At 46.8% G+C, this 12,965-nt stretch overlaps 1 protein-coding gene across 1 annotated transcript; it reads left to right on the forward strand.

The window, feature by feature from the left end:
* Positions 1-3,831: 3,831 nt before the first annotated feature.
* ODF1 (outer dense fiber of sperm tails 1) lies at positions 3,832-12,575 on the forward strand. Its single transcript, XM_008689223.2, has 2 exons — positions 3,832-4,148; positions 11,861-12,575. Exons 1-2 carry the CDS (start codon positions 3,832-3,834, stop codon positions 12,300-12,302), a joined length of 759 nt encoding a protein of 252 aa, XP_008687445.2. The 3' UTR covers positions 12,303-12,575.
* Positions 12,576-12,965: the final 390 nt, after the last annotated feature.

The following is a 12,965-nucleotide window of genomic DNA, read 5'->3' on the forward strand; positions in this document are numbered from 1 at the left end:
TGGACAGCAACCCTTGGAGGGTGGTCCTGAAGCCCACTTGGATTTTAGAGGCAGAAGCCAGAGGTGGGCTTAGCAATTCAGTGCAAAGCTGATAGTGTGACAGACAGTACACTCTCAAAAAGTTTCATTCTAAAATTGGCAGTATCATCATTGAAGACACTTAAAAAATCACCAAAAAAGTCTAGAAAAGAGAATTTAAAAAGTCATCTATAATTCCACTTCTCAGAGATAACCACAGCTAATTTCTGAGGGGTTTCTCACCTTCTATGAATTCTTGTTAACTAGTTGAGAACTCATCATGTATAGGATTTTGTATTCAATGGGTAAGTATCGCATATCAATCAGATGATTGACAGAGGAGCATCTTTGTAACAAAGGCCCATTGAATGGACTTGACCTGTAACTGTCCAGCTGGTGGAAGAGGTAGAATGACCTCCTTGCCTCATAGTTTCACCGACACTGAGGACCAAGCATCTACTTTGCCCAGCCTGGGAAATTGCCAAGGCCTGCTTTCCATCCCAGAGGTGGTTCTATCTGGGCATGAGCCAGGGGGGATGGGAGCCTCCAGAGCTAGAGTTCTATGTAAGAAAGGGCCCCTATCTCCATGTGAGAGCCCATGGAAGCTCCTTGTGTGTACGTTTCAGGGGACAGTGAGTAGATCATTCCTGTGAATTTCTGTAGAATCGGTGAATTTCTACAATCTCCTTCTGACATGGATAGGTCACATTTCCATCTGATCTTTAAAGGAGATATTATCTTTTTTAAGTCACTTGAAATGATATCAAGAATATGCTTTATGGTGAAGAGTAAAATCACTAGGAGGATAGGATCATGGAAGAATCCTAGCTAAAATAAAGCTGTAACCTTCTGTGTAACATGCCATGTATATACAGATGCGTGTACTTAAATTCTTGAACCTGTGTATTTAAGAGTCTAAGACCAAAAACTTGCTTGTTTTAACCTTTGCTGACATTTGCTAAGGGATAGAATTCGTCGTGATATAAGAGTTTAGAAGTCTATCACTTGGAGCTAAAGAAATCTGTATAATTCCTTCAGTGAACTCCCAGGAAAGAGTGGGCCAGGCCATATTCCTATTAACAGAGTTTGCTCTTCAGAATTGGGTGGGATCCCTCTTGAAAGACGTAAGCATTTGTCTATAGAGAAGGATGATTCACTTTTGCTTTACCATATCCAATGTGAGTCAGGGGCCAGCCTCCCATTCTAATACCTCCAGGGAAACTTATTTTCTGTACAAGGACACCTCATCTGCACAGAAAGGGGCCCCCTGGGTCCCAGCTGGGGAACACTGGGGAATACTAGGCTTGGTCTGGTCACAAGAGCCTGTGGTGCAGGAGGCCCCCACCTCTCTGATTCCTCCTTCTATGAGTAATCATGAGCCCCTTCACTTCCTCCATTTCTTGTTATTGTTCCTTGGGATTGTACCTGAGCCCTCTTCTCTTCTGAATCTACTCCTTCTCCTGAATGATCTTGTCTACTCCAGGGTTCCAATGGGGTATGAACTTGTGGCTCCTGCATTTATATCTCTGGCCCAGCTTTCTTTTAAATTCCAGACCCACTTATCTGCAGGCTGTTCAACATTTCCACATGAAAGTTGTCAGTAATACCTTGTATGTAGCATGTCTGCTAAACTTACTCTTCTTCCTCAGTCAATGGCAACCATTCTGCCAAGTAGAAACCTAGGAGGCATTACTGCTGCTTGCCTCACTTCATCCACATTCTGTTGACTAAGTTCGGTTTAAGTCAGTCATTTGTTCACTGAGTGAATGACTTTTAAGCCCCTGTTATGCTCCAGGCATTGCATTAGGTATCTAATGGTGAGCAAAAATAGACAAGGTCCCGCCTCCTTAGAGCTTACAGTCTAGTTGGGGAGACAGACAAATGATGTTGTAAAAGGAATATGCAGTTATAAAATGTGGTCAGGTGGGCCTGGAAGGCTTCTCTGAGGAAGGGACATTTAAGAGGATATCTAAGAATGCCTCAGGAGTTAACTACTACTAGATCAAGGGCACGGGCTGGGGAGTTCAATTTCTAAACAGATGGAACAGTGTGCACACCAGTCCAGAATGAAGTGAAATGGTAAGACTTTGAGAGAGGCCATTGTGGCTGAAGCATCATGAATTACGGGAATAATAATGGGGGAGGAGATGGAGAGGGAGGCGGAGGCCCTATTGTTCAGCACTTTATAAGGATTTGGGTCCTTTTTCTAAGAGGACAGAGAAGGGTGTGGGGGTAGGGGGTGACAGATTCATACACGAAAATCACTCTGGCTGCAATGTGAAGAATAGATTGGATGGGTCTGAGTGGATGTAAGGGGAAGGGGATCCCACTGGGTTCCTTCTTGCCATCCCTATGGCCATGACCCCATTCCAGTCTTTGACTGTCCTTTCTTTCCCACAGAAGTCATCTCTACTGTTGTCCCCTTACAGTGCTGGGGGCTGTATATATCTATCTTTCGGACTTACCTTTCAACTTCTCTCAACAGAAAAGAAAATTAGTGATTCTTCACTGTGCTCAAAATAAAGTTCAAACCCCTTAGTTGGCCCACAAGTCCCTTCAAACCTGGCTCTTGTCTCCTCCGGTGCCACATTCAACTGCTTGTCCTCAAGTACCCTATGCCTTACTCCACAAAAAGGGGATTTGAGAGCTGGATAGCAGGCTAAAGGGACTGGCCCAGAGCAGAAGTGCCTGAGCCAAGGCTGAGGCTGAGCCCCAGGTCCAGCATACCGATCCAGCTGGGAGCACAGGAAACTGGCCTAGGTGAGGATTTCAGGTAGTTGGCTTTAAGCAGCTTCAGACAGTTGGCTGTCAGAGTATCAAGGAGCAACACTTGAGAAGCACTTGGGGACAAGGCCTCTAGAGGTTTGGACAAAAGACCGGTGGTGAAATTGCTGGGAGGAAGTGACCAATAGGACCCTGAGCATTGGGAGATGGGAGCTTAAGAGCAGGACCCCGGGCACTGGAGAACTGAAGCTCCAGGACAACAAGGATGCCGGATAGCAAAGATTGGGCAGGACGCGTCTGCCTTCGGCTCAGGTCGTGGTTCCAGGGTCCTGGGATCGAGTCCCGCATCGGGCTTGCTGCTCAGCGGGGAGTCTACTTCTCCCTCTCCACCCCCCCCCGCTTGTGTTTTCTCTCAGCTATCTCTCTCTCTCAAATAAATAAATAAAATCTTTATAAAAAAAAAAAAGAATGGGCAGGACTTAGAGATGGAGCTAAGAAGGTCAAGGACCGAGGCTGACTTGAAAATGACTTGGTAAGAACACAAGAAAGCTCTGTAAAGAAAGAGAGCTTCCTACATATAGACTAGGAGCCAGAATGACTCCTGACTCTGAGTAGAAGGGGCAAGGCTAAGGGTCAAGGCAAGGCTGGAGCGGGGAGAGCTGGAGAGCAGCTCCTTCCATCCCCCCACCCTGCGATCTTGGCAGTCATAGCCAGTCCTAAGGACATACGCAGGCCGAGGACACTGAAGGCTGTGACCATGAATCCCAAAGAGCTGTAAATGCTCGAGGGACACCCCCCCCCCCCGACTTCAGGGTAAGTGAAATCTCAACGTTAGTATGGCTCTGAGAGTAGCTGGGTGACTCTAAGGAGGGTCTCTGGAGACCATGACTGTGCACAGTTCACACGGTAACCAGAAGACTATGACATACTTGGAGGGTGGTGAGGTCACAGAACCCAAGCTTTAAAGTAAGTGAACCATGTGTGCCTCATTTATTTTTAAAAGAAACTTCTGAGAAGAGCTTAGAACAATTTTTTCCCCCTGAGTGCCATTTCCCAAAGGTACTCACAAAACAATAAGGTGTGACTGTAATGGCTGCACTGAGTTGTCTTTTGGACAGTGTCAGAAGGGACATCAAGAAGGTGGACCGAGAACTGAGGCAGTTGCGATGCATTGACGAGTGCACGCGGTGTCTGTGCGATCTTTACATGCACCCCTACTGCTGCTGCGACCTGCACCCCTACCCCTACTGCCTCTGCTACTCCAAGCGGGCGCGCTCCTGCGGCCTCTGCGACCTCTACCCGTGCTGCCTGTGTGACGTCAAGCTCTACTGCCTGCGACCGTCGCTCAGAAGTCTGGAGAGGAAAGCCATCAGAGCCATAGAGGATGAGAAGAGAGAGCTCGCCAAGTAAGAGAACTTTTTAAGATTTTTAGAGCTGCTGTATTAAGCCTTATGAGTCGAAGTGGGGGAGGAGACGGAACAGTGGATACTTGAACAAAGATGGAAAGGGCTCCAGATAATGACTCTGGTGACTTAGCAAAGATTTAAGAAAAGAAGAGTAAATGGGTCCATGACGGGAATTGTGAGATTCTCCAAAGACAGTGTAATGATGTCGATTGGCAAGGTGGTTGTGGGTTTGTAGCAGGAGTGCCAACATGATAAATAATGTGGCTTTAATGAGGGAAAGAAATAGGGGGTGTCATTAAAAAGCTATTGGAAGAAGCAAACTAAACATTTTTTCTGTTTATGAGTAAAGTGATTTGAGTATATTTGGGCTTACAGAAATGACTACAGGAGAAGCAATAACAATTGATCAAATCCTTAATGTTTGCCAGAGGCTTTAAGAGCAGGGGAGCAAATTGAAAACAGAGGCGCTCCCTGGGTTTTGTAGGAGAACCCTTCTCCCGTTCCCCAACTCCAGGCAGCTTTAAAATCCATCTGGGGTAGGGCCTGTTATGTCGGCCTCTCCCTCGAGCAGCAGCAAAGGTTGTGCCCAGGAACCTTAGAACCGAGAGTCGCAGCTTTCAGAACGGAGCTGAGAGGGCTTTAATTGAATTGGGTAATTTTAAAAGCCCCTTTTTACAATTTTGTTTGATTACATTTCCTTTGATGGCCTGGAGAAAGCTTTCTGTTTCTACCTTTCCACTGTATGCCAGCTAGTCTGGTACAGTTGATGAAAACAATTATTGAAAGAACTGTCCTCTGGTTAAATACATTTATTTATGATAATAAATAAATAAACCATACACTGGGACACTAGGTGGATGTAAAGCAGAATGATGAAGCATTTTATGCGTCGATGTATTGAGTGAGAGAGGCAAGGAAAACGACTTAATATGCTACTACTTTTAACAAGATGGGCACAAATGGATGATAGATTTTTTTGATCGAAATATACTTGACATATACCATTGTGTAAATTTAAGGTATATAGTGTGTTTGATACATTAATATATTATGATGATTGCCGTTGTAGTGATAATTAGCCCCTCTATCATGTTCCATAATTATCATTTCTTTTTAGTGGTTAGAATAATTACATTCTAGTCCCTTACCAAGTCTGATGATTATAATATAATACTGTTGTCTATATTCACTATATTGTGCATTAGATCTCCGGGACTTATTGCAAGTTTCTGTCCTTAAACAACATCCTTCCTATCCCCATGGTAGATTAATAGATCAAATGGGTAGATGGGTAGGTAGGTAGGCAAATAGGTAGGTGGATGGATGGGTGGACGGATGGATGGATGGATGGATGGATGGATGGATGGATGGATGGAAAAATAGAGAGTTTGAGACAGAGACAGACACTTGATAACAGTGACTAGGATATTCCACCAGAAGAAGCAATAGGGCAGCTATTGTCCAAGTCATCGGTCACCAAAGGTCAGGAATGAACCTCTCTCAATAGTTTGGGATGGGTATTGCCTATTAACTCATCTACACTCAATTTGAAAGAGTTTTTATTTTTACCCTTCAGAGTATCAAGTTACATAAGTAAGTTTTGCCCCCTGAGTCAGGGATTCCTTTTTTAATTGGTCTACGTGAAGGGTTACTTGTGAGCAGGCCTATATCCACTGTCCCTGTGCCTCTGAATCCTTGAATACCCTTGATCCAAGTCCTTCCAGGCTTTGTCTCCTGGCTGTCCCTCCTCTCCAGACTCTCCAAGGAGAATGCCTCTCTGTTCTTCACCCTCCAGGCACCCTCCACCAACTCCAGGAGTCCCTATTTCTTGTCATGCAGTCGACCCAACCTCAAGCTTAATTCTCAGCAGTGTGGGTTATACAAGAGATATTGCTTTCTATGGGTTGTGATATTTTTCTCAACAATGTCTGGATTTTTGCTGATTTTTTTTTCCTCTGCCTGAGGCCGTATATGAAGTTGGTCATGTCTTTACGTGGATTCCCCCCTCTCTGAACTGATAATTCTGAGTCCATTCTGGAGATGACCTCAGGCTTACCCTCTTGTGCCTCCTCCCGGCCACTTTCTTCCCATTCATACCACCTTGTGAAACCCTCTTATGCTCTATTTTTGACAGCTTGACATTTCACTATCCGGGAGGGCTTAGTGTCACCTGCAAACTAAATATTCAATTTTCCTGACCATGGATGAAAATGTTAAACCCTGATCTAGCCCCAGTCCCGGAAGACTCCTACTGTTACTATTTTTTATTCCAATAAAATGCCTCTTTTTCCTTATCTCTCACCTAGCTCCCAATCCATGACTAAATAGATCCAGAAATATCATGTTGATTCAATTTTTTTAAACAATCTTTGGTGTGAAAACTTGCCCGAGGCCTTGTGAGTTTAGAAATCATATTCACATGACCTTCTGCCCCTTTAAATAATCCTACCAGTTTCGTTAGGTAGGACACGTCCTTTCAGATGCCAGGCTGTTTGTCCAATGGGAAAAATTCCCTGGTCTATAGCTGCCACAGCCCCATTGCAATTGTTTTTCTGTGTGAGAGTCAATCTGCTCTTTTAATACTAGTAAGAAGGCTTGGCTGACATTTCTCCCCTAAGTTGCTTGAGCATTCCTGAGTGTATGCTATTTGACTGATGCGCGTGTGTGTTTTTAGACTAGGTGTAGGTCCAATCCATCCCATTGTGTACCTAGCAGCTGCTTCAAAAGACACCTTGGCGGAAACTTCCTTAGTAGAGATTCAAGTAAGTACTTCTGTTCTTTAGCTTCTTTGATATTCTCTTTTCCTCCCCAAATTACACTTTGCACTGTAAGCACCAGCGGTCCCCCTGACTCTTCCTTCCTCTTCTGGATTTAGAGGGACTGCGGGAATGGAGTCTGGCTTCCTTTGTAAGAGGCCCCACCACTGGCCTGTCTTAAGTTTGCCCCTGACTCACCACCACGCTTTGTGGCCTTCCCGATCCTCTGTACAGAAGGGGCATAAACAAACAAAAGCCAGCCCCTCCCGGGCCCTGCGAAGAGGAGTTGGTTATCTAAAGAATGGATGCTCCTTTTTGGCTCTGCCCCCGCCCTCCCGCGGCGGCGCTAGTCCTTGCAGACAAATGCTTGATTTAAGCCATGCTGTAGGGGTTCACTGGGCTCAAACTCACACCCGTTACTAATTAATACCTGGAGACTCAGACTGAGACTGCGCTTCCCTTCACTCACCCAACTCTCTATGGTTGGTCTGAATCTCAGTGAGAAATTCCCTCGAAAATCCCCACACAGGAGGGGCGCCATCTTCTGCAAACTTCAAAAATCTGCCCTCTCCTTTCTTTCCTTGTTTTCCTTCATGCTCTAAGACTCACTGACTCACTCTTAACTTGGTGTGGCTGATGACTGTCAGTCTCAGGGGATCTAGGAGCCCCTCCCCCGGTCTAAGCCCTCGGGAAATCTCTCCTTCCCTCCAAGCTCTGACCCACAGGGCAGAGCACAGCACTCTCTCCCTCAGCGTCCCTGCAAGAGAGGAAGTGAGTGTGGCCCCCTGTTCCTTTCTCCTCATAATCCTTTCCTACCCCCAGGTCTCGGAGCCCAGTCCCCCCCAGTGAGGCAGGGGGAGGCATGGCAGCCCAACTAAGCCAAAGCATGTCTATTATTTGGTTTGACTTATTGTTTAATGATACAGGACGTGGAACTTGGTGACTTGAAGCCTCAGGCAACAGGGAAGTTGGAGTAAGGTGGAGCTAGGTCCAGCCTGATAAAGAGACTTACCCTTTGTTGAGCGAAAATTCGGTGCCACATTCCATCTTCATTTTGATCCTTGTAACATCTTGTCTGTCCTAGAGATGATGAAACAGATTCAGGAGCAATGTTCTTGACCACTAGGAGCTGAGAGAGCCAGGACTTGAAGCCAGGTTTGCCTGAGTCTGGAATCCATGTGCTTAACCACCTGGTCAGCGGTGCTCAGAGAGTGGGCTCTGGACCAGCATCACCTGGAACTTGTTAGAGATGCAAATTCTTGGCTCCACCCTCAGCCCACTGAATTGGAAACTGGGGGTGGGGTGCAGCCACCTGTGATCTAAGGCACCGCTGGGGACTCCAATGCACCTGCACCTGCGACTCTGCTCCCACCAGTGACGAGCAACGCTGTTCTTCAGGAGCAAACAAAAGTCAGAAGAGAGACAAGGCAGGAAAGGGGAAGAGGGAGAAAAAAGAAGAAAAAATGAAAGATGAGTTGGAAAGGAAAAATGGAGTTTAGTGGGTCTTTGGAAAGGGTCTAAAATTAGGAGAAAAAGCCAAGTCCTCTAAGGACGGCTACAAGAAGACCTACTTCCCTTTGCTCCTGCACAGAGCTAGGCGTCTTTGACATCTTCATCATTTTCTTTAGCACCAGGCTGGACCTCATTCATACCTTTGTGAACATGGCTGATGATCGAGCTCATCATGGCCATGGGCAGGGTGGGTCACTTTCAGGAGCTTGGTGGTACGTTCAGGAGAACTTCAGCTGCCGCGGGGAGGGCAGCGGGCATCCCAGACACAGACACCGTCGGTCACTCGCTTTCCCTCAGCTTCTCTGGGAGGCTTCCGCAACGAACCAAGGGGCTGATTTCCCTACGTTTACTGTGGTCCAGCGTCACCCTCATGATAACAGTTACAGGCGGCGATCTCCCTTTGCCCAGAACACCACAGAGCCATGGAAATTCCCTTGCGGGCTGATAGGTACATCGCCAGACAGGAGCCAAGCTGCAAGTTCAGAGTTATAGCTGAGGAGTAAAATGTGGCTCCTGCAATTTCTCCTAAACCTACACACCCCCACTGATAACCCCTGACCAAGAAGCCAAAGGAAGAAGATGCCTAACTTGGCCAAGACTTTATAGGCAATTACCTGCAGACTCGTGTTAGCAAGATGTCTATGCAGCTGCTGCAGGGGCAAAGGGGTGAGAGTGACAGACCCAGAGGACGCGGGGGGACCTGAGCAAAACAACAGCAACAACAACGACAACACATGCAATTGCACTCCAAGACTTAGACTGCTGACAGGAGGAGAAGGATCTGGAAGCTGGCTTTGACTTGTAGAACTGGCTCTCAGATCCATCTCCTGTGAAGGGCAGGAGGCCTTTGACGGAATCAGTAAGGCAGTAGTGAGGTGTTCTAGCAATCCCGCTTGGGGTCCTCGGCCCTGTTTTGTGAGGCCCAGCCCCCTTTATGGCAGGGTGTGATGTTTTCATCTCCAGCAGGAAGGCCTGAGCTGAGCAGAACAACTTTCATTCTCAGCCCATGTCCACACCATGGGAGCTTCTTGAGAGATCCAGGTGCACCCATTCTGCACTCTGTTCCCCTCTTGGCTTTGCTGTTCAGGCTTCCAGGCCCTGAACCATCCAGAGAGGACACGGGCCATCTTTGTGAGCTGTTTTCTGTGCATCCAGGGAAGATAGAGTGCATTTTTCTCCTGTTTGTTTTCTTTTGTTCCATAGAGATAAAGATTTTTTTTTTTTAAAGTCTGGTTCTCTTCCCTTCTCCATAGTATGGCCTGTGGGTATCCTGGCACACTCCGGGCATGAGAGACATCGGTGCCCCATGCACCCTACGTTCCTTGGGGCTGGAGGTGGAAGCGAAGTTGAGTGTCACAGTCCTCTGGGTGCCTTGCACAGTTTTTTCTGTTGGCCGCGATGTCTTCTAGGAGATTATTCCATTTAATCATTTGTAATTAGCCTCTTATGAGTTTTGATTTGTAACCTTCGTTATAAGGCCTCACACTTGTTAAACCAATCTTGTTAGGGATTATCAAGTGAAAAATAAAAATTCAAAGCAGTATGTATAGCATGATTTCATAAGAACACACACAAGAATCTACATGTGTATGTAGAAATACAGAGAAGAAAATCTAACACCAAAATGTTAAATGCTATATAGAATTATGGGTATTTTACAAAATATTCCATCTTTTTGCCTATCTGTATATTTTCTAAGTTTTCTGCAATGAACTCATATAATTTAATATAACAAAAAGAAGAGTATAAATAAAATTCAGCATAAAAGGGAAGAATTAAAAAGGTATCTCACACCAGTCATCTAGTTGCAGACTTCAGATTTGTCAAACTGGAAGAGGGCCTAGAAATCACACACTCCAAGACCTACCTTCGGGGGCCAAGAGATGCAAGCAGATTTGCCAGGACTGTCTTTTAGAACACGGATTTTTTTTTTTCCTGTTAAGGGATAAAAAGACCTTTTCAGAATATTAGGTTGTCTTTGGAAAGATCAGCAAATAGAAAAGAAATGGACCCTAAGGAAGGCCCAAGCATGCACGGCTGCCCACCCTGTGTGCCAAGCGCTACTATAAATACTTTCTGTTCATTAACTCATTTAAGCCTCACAACCCTAGAAGTAGGCAACTACTGTTGTTCCAGTTTTACAGATGAGGAAACTGAGGCACAGAGAAGCTAAGTAACTTATCCATATGGCAGAGCCACCGCTTGAACCTAAAAACTCTGGCTCCGGAACCTGTGCTCTTAGGCACTTGGCTTTACTACTTCTCGATATACGGCAAGAGTTCAAGCGGCGTGAGCGGCTGCTGTTATTTCGTCGACTATGAAGGATTCACACAGGACAGCTGAGCAGCAGCAAGGCAGCTCTCTAGGACCCATGGGGACCTGTGTTTGCTCCTCCAGGGGCTGCAGACAGTGGTATTGGACGACTAGCAAAGTGGGGGGGGGGGTGAAGGAGAAGAGCCCTGATTTGTAGTGTTTTCCAATTTCCATCGTGTAAATGCCCCCCCATGACTGATTTCGAGCTGTCAACACGAAGCCAGTGCATGGGGGCAGGGGAGGGACTAGCGATGGGCACCACGAGCCCTGGAAAGCTGGTGGGACCCCGATCCAGCTCCCGGCTCGGCCCCTCTAAGCTGACTGTCCCTGCCAGTGCCAGCCATCCCGCGCCTGCAGCAGCCTCACAGCAGCAGAAGGAGGCAGGCCCCTGGGGGACAGAGCCCGCTGGGCACTTCCGCCTTGTCATTTGTTGATGGAGCTCTCAGGCCGTGTCTGTGGAATGGCCCGGTGGCGGCACCAGGCTTGCGGGTAGCAGGGTTGGGTTCTGAGGCTGACAGACATCTTTAACATGCAGATTTTAAATCATCTATCAGTTGGATCCCTTTTAAAAAAAAGTCTTAAGAGTCTACATTTAATAGTAGTACTAATAATAATCACGGTAATAATTAAGCAAGATTTATAATGTGTCAAGGATGGCATTAAGCAAAACTCATAATCTCATCTAATCTTCCAAAAACCCTATAATTATTATTTCCATTTTACAGATGAGGAAACTGAGGCAAGTTTCCATAATTAATAAGAGAAGGACCTGGGACTCAAATGCAAGAGAAAGATCTGGAAGGCCAAGCAGCCATCTGTTGTTAATAGAGGTTTACATGTGGGAGAGTGTGATTTACATGGGAGGGCTCTCATTTTTTACTTTATACAATTCTGTAAAGTTTGACTTTCCACAATGGCTAGTGTTTAGTTTTGCTATTTAAAAAAATAGAGATCAGGCACCTCGCTGGCTAGAGCACGTGATTCTTGATCTCGCGTCGTGAGTTCAAGCCCCAAGTTGGGCCAAGTGCTTACTTAAGAAATAATAGTAATAAAAAATAGAGATCAAAATCTTGCTTCTCAAGCAGTGTCTGAGATCTGTGTCTGAGACCCTTTCCTTTTTCTAAATTCCAGACTGAGAAGAACAACAAACAGAATTCTGGCCTCCTCCTGCTGTAGCAGTAACATTTTAGGATCAGTAAACGTGTGCGGCTTTGAGCCTGATCAAGTCAAAGTTCGGGTGAAGGACGGCAAGGTGTGCGTGTCGGCCGAGCGGGAGAACAGGTACGACTGCCTCGGGTCGAAAAAGTACAGCTACATGAACATCTGCAAAGAGTTCAGCCTGCCGCCCTGCGTGGATGAGAAGGACGTGACGTACTCCTACGGGCTGGGCAGCTGCGTCAAGATCGAGTCTCCATGCTACCCCTGCACGTCTCCCTGCAACCCTTGCAACCCCTGCAGCCCCTGCAGCCCCTGCAGCCCCTGCAACCCCTGCAACCCCTGTAACCCCTGTGACCCCTGCAGCCCGTGCTATCCCTGCGGGAGCAGATTTTCCTGTAGAAAGATGATTTTGTAAAGCGTAGGAGCCCATGACTTAGTGGAAAACCCGTACTCCAGCCAGGCAGCTCTTCCAGTGTTTCTCTTCCCCTTCCCACCGCCCGTGGTACGCAAGTCCCTAGGAAACTGAATACATAACTGCAACCTGCCGGTGGTGTGTGAAAGTCTCTTGGCTCAGCCCAGTGCGGGAGCGCGGCCCGGTTAGTGGGCATCTCGAGAACTGACGGCCAGGAACGGAAGAGCAGCAGGGGAGTTCTGCCCCCTGTGTCCCCCCGTACCAGCTACCGCCAACTTCCAGGAAAAGATACTCTCTGGGTGAGCATCCCCAGACAGTTTTTCCAAGCCATCCAGTGAGATGGCCTAGCTCAGAAACCAAACTGGTTAGGCAGACATGGAGACCAGTGAAGGCAAGCACTTTGCAAACCTATCACAGTGGGGAACACTAAGGCGCATGCTCTGCCCAGGGAAATGAGCTGGGGTGTTCCTGTGTCAACAGATCAGAGTGCAAAAGCACGGGAGTGGGGGGAAGCACGTTCAGGGACTTAAGGTTGGGTGTCCATAGACAGCTTTTCATTTCTCAACATTTTTATGATTTGGGGGGAATGGCCAGCCCTGGTTCAGGCTGGTTTGCCAACCTCCTTGTGAGTGATTTCAAATATCTGCTTTTCTCAAGCCCTGAAAC

Source organism: Ursus maritimus, unplaced genomic scaffold (assembly GCF_017311325.1).
Source record: "Ursus maritimus isolate PB19 unplaced genomic scaffold, ASM1731132v1 scaffold_9, whole genome shotgun sequence".
Taxonomy (NCBI): domain Eukaryota; kingdom Metazoa; phylum Chordata; class Mammalia; order Carnivora; family Ursidae; genus Ursus; species Ursus maritimus.

What these genes read in the sequence shown, in the direction of transcription:
- ODF1 (XM_008689223.2), top strand. Translation starts at nt 3,832, where the DNA reads ATGGCTGCACTGAGTTGTCTTTTGGACAGTGTCAGAAGGGACATCAAG. An exon ending in GAGAAGAGAGAGCTCGCCAA is followed by an intron (nt 4,149 to 11,860) that starts GTAAGAGAACTT and finishes TCTAAATTCCAG; the next exon opens with ACTGAGAAGAACAACAAACA.